Source organism: Passer domesticus, chromosome 24, assembly GCF_036417665.1.
Source record: "Passer domesticus isolate bPasDom1 chromosome 24, bPasDom1.hap1, whole genome shotgun sequence".
NCBI classification, from domain to species: Eukaryota; Metazoa; Chordata; class Aves; order Passeriformes; family Passeridae; genus Passer; species Passer domesticus.
This window is the reverse complement of record NC_087497.1, coordinates 4686646-4709337: the sequence shown is the minus strand read 5'-3', so window position 1 is coordinate 4709337 and position 22692 is coordinate 4686646. Positions and strand designations below refer to the sequence as shown.

At 64.4% G+C, this 22692-nt stretch overlaps 1 protein-coding gene across 6 annotated transcripts in view; it reads right to left on the bottom strand.

Moving 5' to 3' along the window:
- ADGRB2 (adhesion G protein-coupled receptor B2) overlaps positions 1 to 22692 on the bottom strand; it is a 60660-nt gene that overhangs the window by 6219 nt on the left and 31749 nt on the right. For 3 of the 6 annotated variants that reach the window (XM_064398141.1, XM_064398135.1, XM_064398137.1), the window contains exons 2-17: positions 15855 to 16659; positions 11299 to 11382; positions 9851 to 10015; positions 7272 to 7436; positions 6406 to 6570; positions 6230 to 6331; positions 5768 to 5874; positions 4890 to 5084; positions 4726 to 4794; positions 4505 to 4613; positions 4285 to 4431; positions 3769 to 3844; positions 3597 to 3699; positions 2719 to 2762; positions 757 to 883; positions 192 to 295 (exon numbers count right to left, since the gene is read on the bottom strand). In XM_064398141.1, coding sequence (XP_064254211.1) covers positions 192 to 295; positions 757 to 883; positions 2719 to 2762; positions 3597 to 3699; positions 3769 to 3844; positions 4285 to 4431; positions 4505 to 4613; positions 4726 to 4794; positions 4890 to 5084; positions 5768 to 5874; positions 6230 to 6331; positions 6406 to 6570; positions 7272 to 7436; positions 9851 to 10015; positions 11299 to 11382; positions 15855 to 16644 — 2552 coding nt within the window. In that variant the 5' untranslated portion in view covers positions 16645 to 16659. The remainder of the gene's footprint in view (positions 1 to 191; positions 296 to 756; positions 884 to 2718; positions 2763 to 3596; positions 3700 to 3768; positions 3845 to 4284; positions 4432 to 4504; positions 4614 to 4725; positions 4795 to 4889; positions 5085 to 5767; positions 5875 to 6229; positions 6332 to 6405; positions 6571 to 7271; positions 7437 to 9850; positions 10016 to 11298; positions 11383 to 15854; positions 16660 to 22692) is intronic. The other 3 variants (XM_064398136.1, XM_064398138.1, XM_064398139.1) reach the window with 3 other exon arrangements.

Below are 22692 nucleotides of genomic sequence, written 5' to 3'. Positions count from 1 at the left end.
CTGTCCCATGCTGCCACAGGGTGGGGACAGTCCCAGGCATCTTCCTCACCCAGTTTTTCCATTCCCACCAATCCCGTTGATGTTGAGCCCTCCCCGGTGCCGTGTCCCCCTTTGTCACCCCCTCCCCACAGGGCACCACGCCCCAGGTGCCCCCCAGGTGCCCCCCGGGTGCCCAGGTGCCCCGGGGTCACCTCCAGAAGGCGGCGTAGATCACCAGCAGGGTCAGCAGGGCCATGCAGGACACGGCGCAGCCGATCATCAGCGGCACCGACGGCGTCCCCGAGGGGTCCATGGCCTGGGGGACACCGGGGGACGGGCTGAGCTCAGCCCCCTCCCCACTGCTCCCTGCCAGCCCCCTGTCCCCTCTGGGCCCTCCACCCCCGGGTGCCAGAAGGGGTCGGTGGCAGCGGTGGCACAGCTAAAGGGGACTCGGTGCCAACGGGGGACGCGGGCGGAATAGCAATGGGGTGCCCCCTCCCCTCCTGGCACACAGCAGTGCCCTGTATTGAGCTCTAGGGGCCGTGGCAGCCCCTGCCCACACAAACCCACCCTGCTGGGGGTGCTGGGGGGTGCTGGGACCCCTCCTCTGGCTGCTGGGGACACCCCCACCCTGCAGCGCCCGCCTCACCCCAGTAGGAAACGCTCCGTGCCCACCCCCGCCCCGCCTCGGGAGAACCCCGCCCAGCCCGGGGGTCACCCCCCACCCACCTCCCGTGTCCCCAGCAGGCTGGTGGCTGTCCCCACCCTGTGCCCTACCAGGTCTCTGGGCAGCTGGGCGAGCACGGCGAAGGTGGCGAGCTGGCGGCACTGGCATTTGGTGTGCGCCGGGAGGGTCTCCAGGGTTTGGCAGCTCTCCGTGTCCCAGTTTCCCAAGCCAGCATCCCTGATTAATGGGAAGGGAGCGAGGGAGAGCAATTTGAAATGATCAAACACACGCAGCCCCTCGCGCCTCTCCGGAGTTAACCCCTTCCTGGCCTTGCCCGGTGGGAGGCACGGAGGGGGCACTGCCAGGGCACACCCCGAGTTTGGGGAGGGGGTGAAGCCATCCCTGCCCCGGGCTGATCCAGCGGAAAAGCTTCTGGTTTAATCATCCCACAGAGACTTGGGGGGGAGAAACACGAGATAGGGGTGGGGCAGTGCCAGGACAGGCAGGAACAGCCCCAAGAGCCCCCTGGCACCTGTGTCCCCCCCCAGGGGGGTGATGATTCCCTCTCTCCATGAGGTCCTCTCCCACCATGGGGATCCCCCATTATGGGATCCCTCTGCTACAGAGACCCCTCTGCCGTGGGGACCCCTCCTGCCCTTGGGGACCCTTCTGTCATGGGGACTCTCTTGTTAGAAGGATCTGTCCCCCATGGGGACCCCTCCTCTAATGGGGACCCACCCCCTTGGGGACGCTCCGGATTCCTGTCACAGCGACCCCTCCTGCCAGGGGACCTCCCCAGTGAGGGAGCAGAGAGTGGGGTGGCACTGCCATGCCCCGGGGGGACAGCCACAGCTCCCAGCACATCAGGAAAACCGGGAACTGGGTCTGTGGGACATCTGGGGGCTGTCCCTGGGCCGGGCTGAGCCCTGCCACGCTCATCATAGCCAACACCTCCCCACCGGTTTGGGGGATGAACTGGAACCAGTGACCCCAAACTCCCGTGGCTACCTGGGCAGGGGGCTGGCAGTGCCCTCCCGCAGCCCGCAGCGCTGCCCGCCCCCCTTCCTGCCCTACTTTCCCTCATTCCTGCCAGCGCTAACAAATCACATCTGGCAGCCTGGCGCGGGCGGCCCCGCGGCTCCGGGGCCGCATCGATCCCGTGGGAGCTCCGTTCACCCGTGCCAGTGGGGCCGGGGTGTGGGAAGGGATGGTCCTGGCTGCTCGTCCCTGCTCCCATCCCTGCTCCATCCCAGCTCTCCCATCCCTGCTCCCATATCCCTGTTCCTCCATCCCTGTTCCCATCCCTGTTCCCATCCCTGCTCCATCCCAGCTCTCCCATCCCTGTTCCCATCCCTGTTCCCATCCCTGTTCCCATCCCTGCTCCCCCATCCCTGCTCCCCCATCCCAGCTCTCCCATACCTGTTCCTCCATCCATGTTCCCATCCCTGTTCCCATCCCTGTTTCCCCATCCCTGCTCCATCCCAGCTCTCCCATCCCCTTTCCCATCCCTGCTTTCTGTCCCATCCCTGCTTTATGTCCCTGTCCCCACTCCTGTTTCCATCCCTGTCCCCATCCCTGTTCCCATCCCTGTTTCCCCATCCCTGCTCCAATCCCTGTTCCTGTCCCCATTCCCCCATTCCTGTCCCCATCCCTGTCCCCATCCCCGTTCCCATCCCTGTCCCCATTCCTGTCCCCATCCCCATTCCCCCATTCCTGTCCCCATCCCCGTTCCCCCATCCCTGTCCCCATCCCTGTTCCCCCATCCCTGCTCCAATCCCTGTTCTTGTCCCCATCCCTGTCCCCATCCCTGTCCCCATTCCTGTCCCCATCCCTGTCCCTATTCCTGTCCCCATTCCTGTCCCCATCCCTGTCCCCATCCCCGTTCCCATCCCTGTCCCCATTCCTGTCCCCATCCCTGTCCCCATTCCCCATCCCTGTCCCCATCCCCGTTCCCCCATCCCTGTCCCCATCCCTGTCCCCATCCCCGTTCCCCTCCCTCCCGGCAGCCCCCCAGCACTGCCAGCCCCGCCCTGTCACCAGAGTGTCCCCGTGTCCCTGTGCCCCTCACTCACGTCCTCGAGTAGTCCCAGGTGACGCACTGCGGGTGGGACGTGCCCTGCGGACACAGGGACAGGTTAGAACTCCCCCAGCCCTGTCCCCTCCCCACGAGCAGATGTGGCCCTTGGGGACATTCCCGGAGTGTCCCAGGGGTGGCATGTCCCCACCGTGGGCACAGGGACCATGCCACAAACTGGGAACTGCTGGTCCCTGCCCAGCTCAGTGCCTGCAGGTGACAGGGACACACATGGGATGGTGGGGACACAGTGATGGGACAGCAGGGTGGCACATGGATGGCGTGGGAGGGGAAGGGGACACTCATGGTGGTGATGAAGGAACAGGAGGGCTGATGATGAGGAAGGGCAATGCCACGGGAAGGGACAGTCACAATGACAACGTGGGACAAGGGACACTTGTGTGGATGACACAGAGGGGGACACTCACAATGACATGGGAGAGGGACACTGATGATGAGGGACACAAACAGTCACGTTGATGTGGCAGGGGGGACACGAGGAGGGGGACACTGACGACATTGGAGGGGGACACTTAGGTTGATGTCCTGGGAGGAGACACACTGGTGACATGGGAAGGGACATTCACGGTGACCCAGGAGAGGGACACAGTGGTGACATGGGAAGGGACATTCACGGTGACCCAGGAGAGGGGCACACTGGTGACATGGGAAGGGACATTCACAGTGACCCAGGAGAGGGACACACTGGTGACATGGGAAAGGACATTCACGGTGACCCAGGAGAGGGACACAGTGGTGACATGGGAGAGGGACACTCACACTGGTGACATGGGAAGGGGGCATGGTGGCATGAGAGGGAACATTCCCGGTGCCAGGGGAGGGGACACTCCCGGTGCCAGGGGAGGGGACACTCACGTTGATGATGTGGGACAGCTCCACCAGCACGAGCGGCTCCGCGGGCCGGGTGGGCGGGCGCACCGTCACCGTCAGCACCTTGGAGGTGACGGCCAGGGGGCTCCTGCGGGAAGGGACACGGGCTGTGACAGGCCGGGGGACAGCAGGGGACACCGCGGGCGGCGCCACTCACCTGGGCGGGGGCAGGATGAGCCCCAGCGTGCGGTACAGCACCGCCCCGATGACGAAGTGCGACGATTCCTCGGCTTCTGCAGAGAGAGCCACAAGGTGGCTCGGTGACACGTGGGAGGGGACACGCAGGGCACACACGAGCATGCCAGATGTGCGCCCAGATGTGCGCTGGCCCCAGAGGTCACCCGCACGTGCCCGGGGTGCAGGTCACGTGTGTGTGAATGGGAGCCAGGTCTGCAGTAGGTGTGCACTCATGGACACCTCCAGATGTGCACGCTCATGTGTGTACACACCTACACGCGCCCAGATGTGCGGGCTCACGCACCTGTGCACTTCCAGATGTTCACGTTCACACCTGGGTCCACACCTGCACGCGCCCAGATGTGCACACCTCCAGATGTGCAAGCACCCAGCTGTGCGCTGCCCCAGACGTGCAGGAGCATTCAGGCAGACGCATGCCCACCTCCAGCTGTGCACGCCCCGCCAGATGTGCCCACAGCTGGGCACGCCCGCTCACCTGCCGAGGCGAGGCTCAGCACCTCCCTGGGGATGAAGAGCTTGTCCTCGGAGCTGCGGGCCCAGTCCTTCATCCCCCGCCGGCCCTTCATGGGGAAGTTGATGTCGCTGGACACGGCCGACACGGGCTCCCGCTGGATGCTGGTCACTGGCAGGGGACACGGGTGTCACCTCCCCGCTCCTGTGTCCCCTCAGGCCCCCGTGCCCGCCCTGCCACTCACCCAGGTTGTCGGTGACAATGAGGGAGCTCTGGAAAGCCTTCAGCGCGTTCCCAACCAGGTGGATGAAGTCCTCCACCACTTTCATCAAGTGCACGGAGCCGGGAGAGACCTGCGGGAGACGGGAGCAGCTCCGGAACCTCCGGGATGCGTCACCGCGGTGGGGACACCCCCGTTGGTGGGGACACCCCGGCTGCCACCACCGCGCCCCCCGTGCCACCCACCTGCTGGGCGTCCTCCCACTTGTCGCGGTTCTCGGCGTCCACCATGTAGCTCACCACCTGGAAGAAGCGCTGCGGGGACGGGGCTCAGCGGGGCTGGGGACGGGCCGGGCCACCCGCCGCCACCTCCCCGGGGAGGGGACCCTGGCCGTCCCCCTGCCCGCTACCTGCACGTCCTCGGAGGACGGGATGTAGGTGGCCCTCTTGAAGGTGTCGGTGACGTTGCGCAGGATGTCCACGGAGAAGAGCAGGTCCCCGCTGTAGTAGGTCTTGCGGGCCATGAGCTCCAGCAGGCTCCGCACCACCTGGGACATGCCCTCGCCTGCCAGCACCCGCTGGCCCTTCGCCAGGTGCTCCCGCAGCTGGGACACGGGGGGACAGCGGTGTCACTCTGCTGCCACCGCCCCCCAGCAGTGCTGCGTGTCCCTTATTGTCCCCAGAGCCCGGGGGACGCGGCAGAGTTAATTGAGGCAGCTGCAGGACGCGCGGGTTGAGGGAGTCTATGGGGGTTTGGGGACATCCAGGGTGGTCTGGGGACATCCAGGGTGGTCTGGGGACATTCACAGGAGTTTGGGGACACCCCAAAAGCCCCTTCCCAAACACGTGGGAACGCAACGCAAACATGCCAGCTCAAGGATTGGGATATTTTTCCAAGCCCACTGAGGTCTGGAGGGGGTCACAGGAGTCTGGGGACATCCAGGGAGGTCTGGGGACATCCACGGGGGTCAGGGGGCATCCTCTCCTTCCCAAAAACCTCTTTTCAAACACACAGGAGCACAACTCCAACCAGAACCCCGCTCCAGCTCCGGGACGGGATCCCTCTTCCCACCCCACAGGGGATTCCATGGGGATCTGAGGGAGCCTTCCCATCCCAAGAGCCATTTCCCACGGACACAGCCTGGGTGGGATCCCCTTTCCCAGCCCGCCCAGAGAGCCCTGCCTCAGTTTCCCCATGCCAGAGATGCTCTTGGAGTGCCAGGGATGGGACAGAGCCCCAGGGACAGGGACAGGGGACAGAAGGGGCCGTGCCAGAGCGGGCACCTACTGAGAGATGCAAGTATCTGTACTCGTGGGAGACGCAGCGGGCGAAGCTGGGCACACCCCAATAGGCGACCCCATGGGGGCTCAGCAGGCACCGGCGGCTGGCAGTCCCTGTGGCGGAGATTTGGGATTGGGGCTGGCACTGCCATCCCTTCCTGGCACCCCGATGCCACCCACAGCCCCTGCGCAGCTCCAGGGCCAGGGGATTTAGGGGTGCTTGACCCCAATGTCACCCACCAGCCCCTGCCCTGCTCCAGGTGTCTTGATCCCAGTGCCACCCCCGTCCCTGGGGCTTTGGGGTGTCTCAACCCAAATGCCACCCATGCCCCCTACCCTGCTCCATGCCAGCGGGGTTTGGGCCACTTGTCCCTCATGCCACCCGCTGCCCCTGGAGTTTGGGGTGCTCAACCCCAATACCACCCACCACCCCCTGCCCTGTGCCAGCCCTGGGGATGCCTGGGGTCACCTGTGGCGTTGGGGGGACACTTGTTGTAGATGATCTCCCCGGCCGCCGTCTTCTTCCAGGTCATCAGCATCACGTACTCGTCCTTGCACATCTCGTGGTAGGCTGGGGGGGAAGGGGGGATCAGCACGGCCCAGATGTGGGGTGAGGGGCGCCGGGGGGTGGGGGGTACCCCGTACCTGGGCACTTCTTCTCGTTGCAGGTCTTCACCTCCTCACCGGTGCCCTCGCAGGGGTAGCCCTGCATGCCCGTGCCCTCGCACATGCGGAAGCGCCGCTGCCAGCCGGTGTCACAGGTCTTGGAGCAGAGGCTCCAGTGGTTCCAAGGACCCCACTTGCTGTCTGCTGTGGGGATGGGGACACTGTGGACACCTGGCTCTGCGCACGGAGAGTGGCACCCGCGGGGACGGGCATGGGGCACCGCCGGCGCTGCCCCACGCGCTGTGAGCCGAAATCCCGCGGGGTGTGAAATGCATGGATCGGTGATTTAAATCTCTTTTAGGGCAGACTGGCATCCTGCTGCAGATGCCCATCCTGCTGCAGATACCCCTCCTGCTGCAGATGCCCCTCATTCCCTGCCACCATCCATGGGCACCATGGCACAGCCACCGCCTCCCTCCGCGGCTGCCACCGGTGCCACCACTTCTCCCACAATACAAAGAGCGGCTTGAAGGACAGGATGAGGACCCCGTGGTCCATCCTCTGCCCGGTGTCCCCATGCCCAGCGCCGTGCCCAGCCCCGTGTGCACACGTGAGATCTCCCTCGTGCTTGTACGCCCAAAGCACGGCGGGACCCGCCGCCGCCTGGCACCGACGGGTCCCCAGCGCCACCCAGGATGAGCACAGTGCCAACCCCCGTCTCCTCCAGCTGAGACGCGCCCGGTGATCCCTGGCATCACCCTCAGCTCCCCGCAGTGGAGGGGGCCGCCAGCACTCCGGGTGTCACCGGCGGTGACACCGCGCGGGCGCGGCGGCGGGGCCGTGCTGGGTGCCGCGCCCCGACGCGCGGCCGTCCCCCCGCTCCCCCCCAGCGCGCGGGGCCTTACTGGGACAGGTGGGGTTGGAGCACTCCCGGGCGTCGGCGTGGGCCCCGCGGCACTCGGCCCAGCCGTGGGCCGAGACGCTGCACCTGCGCGTCCGCTGCTGGGTGCCGTTGGCACAGGTGACGGAGCAGCGGCTCCAGGCGCCCCACTCCAGCCACTGCCCTTCCACTGCGGGGACAAGGAGAGCGGCGTCAGCTCCCACGGCACCGCGGCCGCTCGGCCGCGCGGCCCCGGCTCGGGCTCGCCGGGCAACGGGTCCAACCTACGGGTGTACGGCTCGTCCTGTGCCGGGCTGGACAGGCGGTGCTGGGAGCGGGGATTGGCACTGGGAGTGGCCCCTCCACTTGTTGGGGCACAAGGGACACACTCAGGGTGGGGACCCTGGTGTTGCTCGCATGGAATTTAAGAGTTTCTGGCACCCTTGGTATTGCTTCCAACCAAACCCAGCGTCTGTGGCATCGGTCCTGCCAAATCCAGAAGCTTTGGCATTGCTTTCCACCAAATCCAGCAGCCCTGGCATCACTTCGAACCAAACCCAGAATCCCTGCCATCGCTTCTGGCCAATGCAGCATCCCTGGCATTGCTTTTTACCAAATCCAGCATCTCTTTCATCAGTCCTGCCGAATCCAGCATCCCTGGCATTGCTTTTTAACAAATCCAGCATCCCTGGCACTTCTTCCAACCAAACCCAGCATCCCTGTCATCAGTCGTGCCAAATCCAGCATCCCTGGCATCACTTCCAACCAAATCCAGAATCCCTGGCATCATTCCCTGCCACGCTCAAGACTCCAGCAGCATCTCCACAGGACTGCCGTGGCCAAAGCTGTGTGCCATGGGTGCCACATCCCTGTCAGAGCTGCTGCAGGAGCAGCTCCTTCCTGCCCTGAAGTCCCTGCCAGCTGCCCCACGTCACACATGGGGACAACATCTAAGACATGGCATCCCTGCCCATCACTGCAGAAACCCCACAGCCACCACCGCGGCCACTCTGGCACAGAGGAGGAAGGGACAGCTATGGCACTGCCACCTGTGTGCACACAGACCCTGCAGCCGACCCCCTTTGTCACCTCCCTGTACCCCACAATGCCCCTGTGCCACCCCAGTGCCAGGCACAGCAGAGGGGTAGGGATGAAGCCGCCTCCTCTGAGGTCCCCAGGCTGGACCCTGCTCATGCTGGGGTCGTGAGACCCTGGCACAGCCAACGGCACTGAATTTCCACTTGGATCTCCAGCGGGGGCAGGACGGTGCACCGAGTGACACAGCACCCCTGTGTGCCAGCTGCCCATGGCGGTGCCACCCGTCTCGCGTGGCACCAGGAGCTCTGGCGCTCAGCTGGCGCCGTCTCCTGGCATTCCCGGCGGGAAGAAGGAGCTGGGGAGAGGGAGGTACTGACCCGGGCAGGTCGCGATACTGCAGGGCTTGGCCTGCAGCCCGGGGCCCTCGCAGGCCTTCCCTCCGCGCCGCGAGGCCGCGCAGCGCCGCGTCCTGGTCCTGGCCCCTCGCCCGCAGGTCACCGAGCACAGGCTCCACGGGGACCACTCCTCCCACGCGCCGGGAGCTGCAACACAGCACAGCCCAGGCCTCCAGCCTCCCAGGGGTCCCGGCACCCAGGGGTCCCGGCTTGGCAGACCCCTCGTGCCCCGCCCAGGGCTCAGCCGGGCACAGCTCCCAGCACTGCCTGCCCTGTTGTTATCCCAAATCCCTGAGCTGGCAGCGGTGCCGCTGCCACCCCGGCACTGCTCCAGGGTCCCTTTTGGGGTGCTGGCACTGGCGGCGCACGTCCCCCCAAAGCCACACATGGGTCACCCCGATCCCTGTCAGCACACGGAGCACAACCTGCCCCTCACATCCACGGGAGCTCAGCGCTCCAGGAAAGGACCAGGGGCCATCCCAAAGAATGCTCCTCCTTGAGCTCCGATGTCCTCGGGGTGCCAGGACAGGGCTGCACCCCCTGGTATGGACACTGCTTGTGAAAATCCCTTGAAACACCCCAGATTCAGACAGGACAGTGTGGCTGCCACTATGGCACCCTGAGGTCCCTCCTGTGTCCCACATGAGACACACGGACACCACCACGGACAGACAGGAGATCCTCGGCCTCCTGCTGTCACCTGCCTCGAGGCACTGAGCAGCTCAGGCCTCTCCTGCCCCATGTCAGGGAGATCCCCTCGGAATGCCAGGCTCCAATTCTCCCAGGCTCCAGCACAAAGCCTTGGGGACATCCAGGAGGAGCTCACAGTTCACCAGGAGAGAGGATGGAAAGGAGTCCCCGAGGCAAATCGCCAGCAGCAGCACCGCTGAGAGGGCACAGGGTGCAGGGCACCCGCTCCAGACACCTCCCCAAGAGACACTCCAGAGGATGGAGGGATGCCAACAGCACTTGGAGCATCAGGGTGGGCACCACAACCATGCCAAGACACCCTTCTCATCCACCACAGCACCTCGAGGAGCCCCCAGACACATCCCAGCAACGCATTCTCTCTGTCCCCACCCGCCCGCTCAGCCCTGCTGGGAGCCGGCAGCGCAGCGCCGCGGTGTCCCCGCTGTCCCCGGTGTCCCCGGTGTCCCCGCTGTCCCCGTACCTGGGCAGGTGGCGGTGTTGTTGCAGGTGCGGGTCTCCCGGAGCAGCCCGCTGCACAGCGTCCCGTACGGAGAGGAGACGCAGGAGCGCGTCCGCACCTGGGAGCCCTGGCCGCACGTCAGGGAGCACACGCTCCACTGCGACCACTCCTCCGCCGCAGGGTCCCCTGGGGGTGACAGGGATCTGAGAGCCCGCGGGGGGCAGGGGACGTGCCACCAAGGGGCAGGGAGGGGGGTGGGTGGCACCGCGGAGCGCGGGGGTGAGGATGGGGTGGGTGACAGGGTGGCACTGAGGGTGTCAGTGAGGTGAGGCCTGGGATGGAGGTGGGGAAGGGATTGGGGCACGGGATGGCAGCTGGTGTGAGGGACAGGATCTGTCCTGGGAGGGGCTGGCAGCGCAGGCAAGGTGAGCAGGGCAGGGTGAGTGGGGTGGGCAGGGTGGGCAGCATGTACAGGGTGGGCAGTGGGCAGCATGGATAGGGTGCATGGGGTGGGCAGGGTGGGCAGTGGGCAGTACAGGCAGGGTGGGCAGGGTGAGCAAGGTGGGCAGGGTGGGCAGCACGGGCAACACAGACAATGAGCAGTGGGCAGCACAGACAGGGTGGGCAGCACGGACAATGAGCAGTGGGCAGCACGGACAATGAGCAGTGGGCAGCACGGACAATGAGCAGTGGGCAGCAGGGACAGTGAGCAGTGGGCAGCAGGGACAGTGAGCAGTGGGCAGCAGGGACAATGAGCAGTGGGCAGCACAGGCAGCCCTCTGTAGCTCCCTCTCCCCACCCCGTCACACGCTGACATTTACAACAAGCGGCTCTTATTAAGGTTGATGATGTCTCTGAGGCTCTTGGACAGCCCAGCAGCAGAGCCCATCCGTTTAAATTAACCAGGGATAGATGGGGGAGGGCTCCAACGGGGACCATTTGTCCTGGAGACAGGCAGAACATGGGCTCTGTGTCACCAGCGGCGGTGACAACGTGCTGGGGTTGCTCTGCGTCACACGGGGACCCCAAGACTGGACAGGGTCACCAATGGGGTCAGCCAGGAGCTCCCAGTGGGGCAGAAGCCCCGTGAGCAGCCGAGCGTGGCCAGGAATTCTGCACGCCAGGCACACGGAGCAGAGCTGGGGCCCATCCATCTCCTGCTCGCCTCCGAGCCCTCCGACCATAAATCAGGGAGGCTGGGGAGGGGGGAGCAGCACGTTCAAATTACCCAGATGGATTTGCCAAATAAATACATTTGAACGAAACAATTAATAGATTTTTTTTTTTTTTTTTTTTTTTTGCTTTTGCTTTACAACCCTCGGAGGAAAGCGCAGAGGAAAAAATATATAAATGGAGCAAATTAAGGCAGTCCGTAGGCAGGAAGCTAAAGGGACTCGCTCCATCTCTGTCACCCCTGCCCAGGTGCACAATCCTGGTGTCACCAGTGTCCCCCTGCCTGTTCCTGGTACCTGTCTGGGCCATGTAGACCCCGGGTTCATCCGCTGACCGTGGCCACTGGGTCTTCACCTTCTGGTTCTCCTCGACTGCATTGCCTAGGAGAGAGAAACGCCCAAATGAGAGTGGGCAGGGGACAGGGATGGGGACAGGGATGGGGACAGGGATGGGGCAGGGATGGGGACAGGCCAGCACAGGGCATTTCAGGGGGATACAGGGGTGCCTGGCCCCACGCTGACATCCCTGAGAGCAAGACCTGGTGGAGCATCACTGAGCACACCCCCAAAAGTGTGTCACAGCTACCCCAAAATGTCCCAGGGGTGGCAGCTGGACCCCAGCCCGGGCTGCACATCCCTGGGGCAGGCAGGGTGCCCGTGTCCCCACCGTGCCAGGCGGAGGTGCTCTCCCATCCCCACTTATCAGCTCGCTGCAGTGAGGTGGCACAAATTTATGGCTCGGCTCACCAAAAATAACAAGTGATCCATCAAGGGCACTTGGCGTGAAATTAACTGGCATGTGCGGGGCGCGGCGGGGGACGCGGCTGCAGGCGCAGGGGGACACCTCCCTCAGCCTCCCCCACGCCCCGGGCCACCTCCCTGTCCTCCAGAGGGATTCCTGTCCCCAAATCTGGGCTCTGGATTCATCCCCCAGGTGCTCCTGCGGGATGCGCCGTGGGGACAGAGGGACAGCACCATCGATGCCGCCCCAGGGATGCCACCCCTAAAAATGCTGTGGTCACCCCACTGCTGTGACAGCCAGGAGAGCAGCCAGGGGTGGCACAAGCACCTGCCAGCCAGACACCGCAGTGTCCCCAAGGGATGGAGGGGAGGTGGCACGGGGACACCTGGCACTGGCAGGGTGCTTTGGGCACATGGTGGCTCCCACTGGGACACAGAGCAGGGACACAGCCCCAGGCAGGGAGCACAGCCTGCTCTGGCGCTGGGTGTGCTGTCAAAAATCCCCAAATTCACCGAGTTTTGCCTTAACTCAGGGTAACACTTCGGGGCTCCCCGCTGGCACCCTCAAATCCTGTCCTTGGACATCCCGCTGCAGAATTCCCGGTGGATTGGGAGACACAGGGGGACCTGGGCACACTGAGGGGACGCCCGGGGGGGTCTGTGGGGCCACTGGGCTGAATCCCCCACAGGGCCATCCCCCTCTGGGAGCGCCACAGCAGAGTTACACACGGCACGGCAAGAGCCTGGGGAAAACCATAAATCCCGAGGATATACGAGGGCGTTCTCCCTGGCTGTGTTCGACAGAGACACCAAATTCAATTTCCTTCGGAGAGCACTAAATCCTTGCCTGTCACCACCAGGAGGCTGCAGCCAACCCCAGCACGGCACCCCGCCCTGCCCAGGGATCCCCCAGCACCCCAGCACAGCACAGCTGGCGGGGGCGAGGATGGCAGGGGATTTTGGGGACATCAGGGGTGTTCTTTGGGGACCTCAAGGTGAATCCTAAGGCTGGCTGTGTCCCTGTCCCAGCAGCACCTCACTGGGCGTTGGTTTCTGAGCAGGGATGGGTTTGGGATAAGGGAAACCCAAAATTGGAGCTCGACACAGCGGGGTGACCCAGAGACTTTAGAGGGGGGGGTCTTTAGAGGGGGCACACCGCCTGGAGCCCGCAGCAGCGGGGTCGAACACACCCAAAGCCACCCCACAAACCTCCAGCCCAGCCACGTGCCTCCAGCCTCATCCCCGAGCCCCCCTGGCAGAGCCTCCCCGCGGCGGGGATGACGCGGGCGCCGGGCACCCCGGGGTCAGGGCTGTGGGGAGGTGCTGGGCGGGCGCCAGCCCCACGCCGCTGCGGCCGAGCAGCCGCTGAGATCAGCGCTGGGCGCCCGCCAAGCCTCGGCTCACAGGCGCCATTCAGCCCCCCGGCCCTGCGTGCCACCATCCCCCTGAAAGGGGACCATTCTCCGCCCTGGGGGGCTGGGGGGAGGCCAGGTGGGAGCCTAGGACCCCCCCCCGGCTGCATGAAGGGCGCTCTGTGAGTGACTCCACGGCTCAGCGCGGTGACACCCAGAGGGGACGGTGGCAGCGGCGTGGCACGAGGGGTGGCCGAGGCAGCGTGTCACCCCCGTGGCTCTGGCACGGCAATAACACTGAACCTCCGGGCGCTCCAGCCTTTAATTGAATGTCAAATGTAATTTGGAGAAGGAGCTGGAGTTTGCGCTGCGGCCGCCGCAGCCGGAGAGGCGGAATGTGGCACTGAGCCCTGCCAGCTCTGCAGGGAGCCCCCTGGCCAGTGCCCTGTGCCAGGCTCGGGGGAAATAACCCCACTGAGCCACCCCTGGGCGTGTGCTGGGTCCCCTGGAGGAGCATCCTGCTTCTCCATCCCATCCTGGATCCCCCTGATCCATCCCATCCTGAATCCCCCTTATCCATCCCATCCTGGATCCTGCTTCACCATCCCATCCTGGATCCTAATTCTCAATCCCATCCTGGATCACAATCCCATCCTGGATCCCCCTTCTCCATCCCATCCTGGATCACAATTCCCAATCACATGATGGATCACAATCCCATCCTGAATCCCCCTTTTTCATCCCATCCTGGATCACAATTCTCAATCCCATCATGGATCCTCCTTCTCCATCCCATCTTAGATCCCATTCTGCATCACAATTCTCAATCCCATCATGGATCCCACTTTTCCATCTGGTTCTGCATTCCCCTTCTCCATCCCATCCTGCATCCAGCTTCTCCATCCCATCCTGGATCACAATTCTCAATCCCATCCTACATCCCCCTTCTCCATCATGGATCCCGCTTCTCCATCCCATCCTGGATCCCAATTCCCAATCCCATCCTGGATCCCCCTTCTCCATCCTGGATCCCATTTCCCAATCCCATCCTGGATCCCCTTCTCCACGGGCAGCCCCAGCCACCACAGGTGTCACCCTCGGGCACAGGGTCACCCAGGCTGACCTTGGGGCTGGCACCTGACCCCGTGCTGAGCTCTTAATCGCCCACGGGGAGCGGCGTTTAAAGGGGGGGAAAAAACCCAAAAAGGGAAAAAAAACCCCATAAAATGAAATCAGCTCAAGCAGCTCCCCTCGGGATGAGGCGATTTAGAGCCCTGCAGCTGTAACAGACCGGGGATTTAGTGGGGGATCTGCCCGTAATGACATTTAGCTCCTGAAATAAATGCTAAAGCCCAATGAAATTATCTCTACACCCCCGGGCCGGCCCCGCCACCTAATCTGCCGGATAAAGACCCCACGCAGCCCCGCTGGGGATTGCTCCTGCCCGCGCATCGCCCTGAGGCTGCTGAAGGGAAAACATCTGGCCAGATGTGTCCCCAAATCCCCGCACCGCAGGCACGGGCAGCAGCAGGGCAGGGCAGGGCAGCCCCGCCGCGCATCCCGGAGCCGGCTGCTTTATCCTCGGCCGTTCCTACAATCCCGGAACGAGCAAATGGCCTCATTCCGCCTGGTTAATAGCCCGGCCGCCGTGCCGTGACATCCTGCCTGGAATAACAAGCGCCCGGGCTGCAGCAGTCAAGGGTAATTTGCCACGGCGAAGGGTCATTTTACCTGCAAATTGTTTTCCGCGTCTCCGCCAGGGCAGAGCGAGCTGGCTCCTGCTCCTGCCCCGTGCCAGGGAGGAGCGAGCGAGGCCAGGGAGCCACGTGGGATGTGCCAGAGCAGCCGTGGCATCAGCCCTGGCAGCGCTGGGGTCACCGTGGTTCCCAGGGATGGCTGGGCCGTGGCAAGGGCAGAGCCAGCTGCAGCTCCACGGGTTTGAACTTTGTATGGACCCCCTGCTCCATGCACAGTGTCCCACTGGAAACTTCCAGCCCTAAGGGAGCATGCTCAGGCAGGATTCATCCATCCTGTGGATTCCCTGCTCCATGCCCAGCGCCCAGTTGGCACCATCCTTCCCTGGGAGGGGGCTCAGAGAGGATTCATCCATCCCATGGGTTCCCTGCTCCATGCACCAGCTTTCCTGCTCCATGCAGGGCACCCTCCTGCACCCTCCAGCCCTACAGAGTGTGCATGGCAAGGGTTCACCCCTGGCATGACTCCCCTGCTCCATGCCCAGCATCCAGCTGGCACCAATCCTACCCCAGCGGTGTGCGTGGGTGGGATCCAACCATTGCAGATTCCCTGCCCCATGCCCAGTGCCCCACTGGCACCTCCATGCCCAGGATCCATCCATTGCACCATTCCCTGCCCCATTCCCAGTGCCCCACTGGCACCTCCATGCCCAGGATCCATCCATTGCACCATTCCCTGTTCCATTCCCAGTGCCCCACTGGCACCTCCATGCCCAGGATCCATCCATTGCACCATTCCCTGCCCCACTGGCACCTCCAGCCCCAGGATCCATCCATTTCACCATTCCCTGTCCCACTGGCACCTCCATGCCCAGGATCCCCCCATTTCACCACTCCCTGCTCCATGCCCAGTTCCCAGCTGGCACATCCCAGTCCCACACAGCTCGCACAAGCGGGATCCACCCACTGCACCATCCCCATTCCCCGCGGACCACGCACGGGCAGAACCCACCCCTCCCCTGCCCCCCAGCCCCGCGCAGGGGGTCCATCCCCGCTCCCCACTCACCGCGCGGCACCTCGGGCAGGTCGAGCTCGTTGGCATTCTCGGAATGCAGCTCGGTGGGGCAGCAGTCGGGCGCGGCGGGCGCCGGGGTGGGCGCGGGGGCCGGGGCGCGGGTGCCGGCGCGCCGGGGGCCCGGAGGGCTCTCGGCCTGGCAGCTGCAGCCGGCGTGGGTGAAGCCGCAGCGGCGGGCACCGGGAGCCTGCAGGCACTCCTCGAGCCAGCGGCACAGCACGCTGCAGGTGAACTGGCTGGAGTTGTTGTTGTTGATGAGCAGCACCTCCACGAAGCGGAATTCCAGCGCCTGCGGCTCCAGCAGCCGCGGCGCCGCCTCGGGCTCGGCCGCCAGGCACAGCTGCACGAAGTTCTTGTCGAAGTGCAGGAAGGTGAAGGGCCCCGCGCCCTCGCACAGCTCCAGCTCGGCTTCCTCGTCCTCCTCGTCCTCCTGCGGCTGCTCGGGGCGCGGGCGGGCGGGCGCGGGGCTGGCCTCGCCCCGCGGGTCGCAGGTGTAGTTGGCCAGGTAGTGGTCGAGCGGCAGCACCATGGGCGAGAAGTGCGTGCAGACCTGCTCCTCCCGGTTGAAGCGGAGGTAGAGCGAGTACTTGGTGGGGTCGGGGTTCTCCAGGGTCCAGGAGCAGCCCGAGGAGATGGTGGGGAACAGGTCCTTGAGGGAGAAGGAGCCGTAGAGGACGCCGGAGGCCAGGGCGGAGCAGGCGCTGGGAGCCGGGTCGAAGCCCCGCGTGAGCCACAGGACAGACGAAATCACAGCCAGTAAGAGGGGACCAGCAGCGGTCATCCTATGGCATTTGCCCTGCAGGCAGACAGATGGACACACGGACAGAGGCTTACCCGGAGCTGTGGGGCTGGGCTGGGGGTCAGCGCCCTGCCCTGAGCCCGGCTGGTGTGGGAGCAGCACCCCATGTCCCCTCCCAGTTCACATCCCCACCTGGTCCCTGTCCCCATCTGCCACCTTACAGGGGACTCCTTGATGCGCCAATGAGTCCCCAGGTTGGGGACAGTGCAGCACAGAGCAAGGACTTCACCCCAAAACCACCAGAGCGTCACCCAGCCCCTCAGATCCCCCCTGCAGTGACCCTCCCACCCTCTGCTCACCCCTGGCCAAGCACAGCCTGGCCGTGGAGCCACCAAACTTCTTCAGACAGGGCTACAAAAGCCCTTGGAGCTCATTCTGGTGCCCTGGAGCATGGTGGGGACAGGCTGGCAGCTCGGGGTGACGTGCTGGGGGTGCACGGTGACACCCCAGCAGCGTGGTGTCCCCACATCTGTCCTAAGAGCCAGGCACTGGGTGAGCAGCCACTGCTCAGTACAGATTTCTTGGATGCCTCTCTGGGAATGCAGAGCATCACCACGAACAGCTTTTTAATACCTCATTAATAAAATAATGCACGCCGTGGCCTTATTAAGTGAGCCCGGAGCACGGCTCTACAGAGGCCGAGGCCGCTGTGCACGTGTCAGCAGCACTCAGCCTGTGCCCAGGGCGGCAGGGGCAAAGGGACAGCCCTGGGGACATCAGGGGACGTTCAGGAGGTGGCCACAGGGCCAGATGCCATGGCAGAGGTTGATTCCAAAATCGTTGAGGTCGCCGCTCTCCTCCGCCCAGCCGTGTGCCAGGGATGCCGAGCGCTTGGCACGGCACGGGGATGCTCTTCCTCACCCTCAAACAGCAAATCCTGCTCCCAAAACACCCTCAGATACCAAATCCTGCTCCTCAAACAGTAAATTCTGCTCCCAAAACACCCTCAAACACCAAATCCTGCTCCCAAAACACCCTCAGACACCAAATCCTGCTCCCAAAACACCCTCAAACAGCAAATCCTGTTCCCAAAACACCCTCAGACACCAAATCCTGCTCTTGAACCACCGTCAAACACCAAATCCTACTCCTCAAACAGTAAATTCTGCTCCCAAAACACCCTCAAACACCAAATCCTGCTCCCAAACAATCCTCAAACAGCAAATCCTGCTCCCAAAACACCCTCAGACACCAAATCCTGCTCCCAAAACACCCTCAAACACGAAATCCTGCTCCCAAACAATCCTCAAACAGCAAATCCTGCTCCCGAGCCACCCTGGCAGAGGCGCTGATATTGGGGCATCCCCCGGCTCGTGGGGAGGGACACTTGGCCGAGCCTGCGCTGGAGCCACTCCGGGGACATTAGAGAGCTAAAAATATCCCGATTCTCATGCAACAGGCTGGCGCTGGCTCCTGCCGCCCCCGGCAGCACGGAGGGGGGCTCGGTGCTGGCATCGCCCCTCCAGGGCACGGGGAGAGGGGCTGGGAGGGAGCCAAGGGGAGCAGACCGGGCTGCATCTCCCCGAGGCAAGCAGGGGGATCTGGGGTAAAATAAAACCCCACTTTTCTGGAGTAAAACCCTCCGGTGCCTCTGGGCTCCAGCCAGAGCCCCCTGGAAATGCAACAGGAGAGACCCAAAAGCACCGAATTCCAACTGCAGCCGGAGCGGGGAGCACATCGGTGCTGCTCCAGCGTCTACCGAGGACCCGGGGTCCCCCCGAGAGCCGCAGCCCCCTCCGCTGCTCCGGGAGAGCCGGGAGTGGGGGAGGGAGGAGGAGGAGGAGGGAGAGGAGGAGGAGGTCAGGCAGGGACACGCTGCTGCTCTGCAGCGAGCTCCTGGGGCTCCCGCAGCCTGGCAGGGACACAAGATGGTGCTTGCTTCCCTCGCCCGGGAGCAGCGAGCAGGGACGCTCCGGCAGCACCATCCATCCATCCATCCATCCATCCATCCATCCATCCATCCATCCATCCATCCTCCAGCCATCCCGCCCGCTGCCCTGCCGGCCGCTGGAATGCTCGGGGATGGACACAGCCCACGCCTCACCTCTCCAGGCACGCATGATCCAGCTGCTCTGGGATATGGGGAGCTTCCTCCCGGCCCCAAAAGCTGCCGCCACTGCGGCTGCCCGGAGCCCGGCACCGCACGGAGCCGCGGCCGGGGCTCAACCGGAGCTGCCGGAGCTCGCTCGGCACCAGCCCCGCTCCCCGCAGCGCCCGAGCCGCCGCCGCCGCCGCCGCCGCTGCTGCAGTGAAAATATTTCACCGAGCTGCGAGGGGGCCGAGGAGGTTTTTAACATCTGGGCCACCGAGTCACCCGGCTGGAGCTGCCGGGTGGCACGACCGGGGGTCACCATCACCCCCAGCCGGCAGCGCGGCGGGGACCCCTCGCCCTGCAGCGTCACCGTCTGCGCTCTGGGGCTCGGGGGAGCCTGGCACGGCCGCGCTGGCATCACCCCCGCTGCCTCCAAAACCGCCTCGCTCCGTGCCCGCCAGCGCTGCTGGGTCCCTGGGGGCAGCTGGCGACCACCCAGGGACCCCCCCGCACCCCGCTGGGGGTGGCTGGTGCTCGCTGGGGACGGCGGTGTCACCCGGAGCACGGCGGGCACAGCCTGGCACGCTCGCCCGCCGCGGGCGCCCGCTCCAGCCTCTTCCATCTGCCTTTGTTCCCGCCCGGGCGCAGGCGAGGGGGTGGGTTTAAAGCTTTAATTAAAGCTTTTAAAGAGCCATCACAGAGCTGGGAAGCGGCCGGGCGGGCGGAAGCGACAGCCCGGGCTGCCCGCTCTCTGAGCGCGGTCTCTCTCCATCACTGGAGATATTCCCTGCTGGAATATCGCTCCGGGAAGAGCCGGATCCCACCGCGCTCGGCTCTCCCCGGCCACGGCACGGCACTGCTCCCCGCGCACAAACAGGTTGCTTCCCTGAGGATGTTTTGCCTGGATTTTGGCTGGATCCCGCTCCAGCTCCATCATCCCGGCACGGCAGGAGCCCAGATCGTGATCAGGAAAAGCCAGGGACAACCAACCAGTCCCCAAAAAAGTGATAAATGGGCAGCACTGAAGCTCTCGGCATCAATACTCTGAGAAACGATTAATGGCAAAGTAAAGGGGATTTGGGGGTGGAGGGATGTGGGTTTTAACCCAACCGTTCTTTTAACAGGCTGTAGAAAATACAGAATCCATGGGAAAAAAAGACCCGATCCAGGAAAATTCCTAACATGAACATGGCTTAGGATAAAGGAATAAAAAGTAAGGAAGGGATGGGGCATCCTGGGTTGTTGATCCAGCGTGGAACAGCCTCTCTTCTCTGCCAGAAGAACAGGCTGGCCGTGAGGCTGCATCCCACGGGATGCCATCCCTGCCCACCCAGAGGTGACAGTGACAAAGGCAGCAGCACACCGAGCAATTCCCACCACCCTCCAACCCCCAGGCTCTTCCTCAGCTGTTCAAAGGCACCCAAAGCACCTCCATGGGGTGTCCTGAGCCTTCCCAGCACATTCCTGGGAAAAACTCCTCTGCAATCCCAGCTCCAGCCCGAGCACACGGATCCCCGCAGGGCACACGTGTGTGCACACACAGACACCAGCGACCTCCCAGCTGCCTCCACCCTCTCTGGCACAATTCCCTCAGCGCCCAGGACCACGTTTCCCCTCCCTTCCATGATTCCACGTCTCCCTTCTCCCTCTGGCTCCCCGGCGTGCTGCCACGGCCTCTCCTGGAGCCGGCAGGCTGGCAGCGGTGCCGAGCTGTAATTAATGGTGCTGCTTTGCCAATCCCTGGCGCGGCCTCGCGAGCACTGGCAAGCACAGGCCTCTTTATTTATTTTACTTAACTGCTGTTGGTAAAACTCCACTCCAAAAGCAAGGCCGGGAGACAGCACAGAGGAATCTCCGCCCGGATTAGGGATTTGCTCTGCCAGGGAACGGCGTGTGCTGCCTCCCCCCCGGCCCTGCGCAGCTGGGGGGTCCCTGGAGGCAAAGCCCCCCTTCAGCTGCAGCAGCCACGGTGCTCCCACGGCCTCTTCCAAGGAGTTTCTTCCACATCCTTAGGATGTGAGTCCCTCTTTTCCATCAGCTCCATTCTGGAGGGCTGGGAGACCCGGGAAGGCTCCAAAGAGGGGTTCTGAGTTCCAGCGCTGGCAGCAGGATCTGTTCTCACCCCAAAAGGGGATTTTAATGTACCCATCATCTCATCCAGACCCAGCCCCATCACGAGTCTCCGAGGTGCTCCAGGGAGGAGAAGGGGCCTGGCTCCTTCCTGCTCTTGGAGGACATCAAGAAGGAACAGACAGGAGCAGCACAGGGGGACACGATGGCCCTCGTGAGCAGCGGGGAGCTGTAGAGCTTCTGACATTTGGCAACCCAGCCAGGTGGCCCCGAGCCATCCCCATCCCCATCAGAGGACGGGCCCGTGGTAGGAAGGGAGTTTGTAGGGCCTCAGTCCAAATTCCCATGGAGAAGCGTTGAGGCATCACAGCAGCGCGGGGCTGGAGCGGGGCTGGAGCATCATCTTCCCCCAGGAAATGGGGAGTCCATCCTGCAGCTCCCATCCCATCTGAAAATCCCCATGGCACGTGGGGATGTGGCAGCAATGGGCACACCCTGGCTGGTGGAAATCCCATTAATCCCACGGCGGTGAGCAGGAGCTTGGTGCCAGGGCAGAGCTCTCCAGCAGCGGCAAGAGCCGAGCACCTCCAGTGCCATCTCCAGCATGGCAAGGAGCGACTCCGGGCAGAAGATTCCACTGCCAAAGGTCCTTGGAGGTGTTGAGAAGAACCAGAAGGAGCTGGAAGAGCTGGCAGCGTGTCCCAGCCAGCGCTGGAGCCCCTCTGCCATGCGGCTCCCAGTTGGAAAGCGAGCGCCCGCTGTGCCCGCTCTGTGTCCGTTTTCTCTCCAGCACAGCCCGAATTTGTAGGATCCTGGCTCCTTGGATCAAAGCAGGGGCTGGTGACAAGGCTTGACAGGCAACTGGGCAGGCCTGGGAGAGGAGCTGCTGCCAGGCTCCGTGCTCTGGCACAGCGGGGCTGGCACTGCCACACAGCCAGCCCCACATCCCCTGCCACCGTGCCATCACCAAGGAGCCCTGCTGGGAACGGGGGGCAGACCCTCCCCGCTGAGGGCGGCCAGAGAGCAGCCAGGTGACGGTGACGGTGACAGTGACAACAGCTGCGCCACCCCGCTCCTCCCCGTGTGAGCCCACGGAGCCGGGTGCCTCCCCACGACCCCCCTCAGCTCAGCCACGGCCTTCAAAGGAGGGACAAACGTGTCCCCAAGCGCTGGGACCAATCCCAGTGGCACAGCTCAGAGCCGGCCCCGTGCCACCGGCTCCACGTGCGCCCCGCACGGAACCCGGGCCAGGCGTTCTGCCACAGCCCGGCCACCCCGGGGCCAGCTCCCCGCGTCACCGGCAGCCCCGGCTGCCAGGCGGCAGCCAGCACAGCCGGCAGTGCCATGACCTAGAAAAGGGAAGGGCTGCTCGCACGCCGCGCTGCCGCCGGTCCCCCCGCGCCGGCTGCGCAAAAACCTCCCCGTCCTCAACAAGTGACCGGCGCGGGGACACGCGGGAGGCACGCCTGGCACCGCTCCGTGCCACCACCCCCCAGGGCTCGCAGGTGCCCCCCCAAAGCCCCGGCTGCCACCTGCCTGCCGCACGTGCCCGCGGGGGCACACGCGGGGTGCCCACGCGTGCCCTCCCGCACGCCCACGGACCCCCGGGTGCCGTGGCACGGCGGAGCCCCGCAGCCCCCCACGCTGGCACTGAACAAAGCCCCAGCACGGGGGGAGGGCTGAGAACCCCCCACGAGCCCACCCACCAGCGGGGGGCTTCGCCCACGCTTGCCGGGTCCCCAGGGCCCTGCCCAAGGGGTGACAACGCGAGGTGACCAAGCCCGCCGGGCACCCACGCTCGCCAGGCTGGCACCATCCACACGTGTGCCCACAGCGGGGATGGCAGCAGGGAGCCCTGCACCCACCCGTGGCCTTGCTGTGTGACACACCGCGGTGCCACACGTGTGCCCAGGAACACACATGTGCCG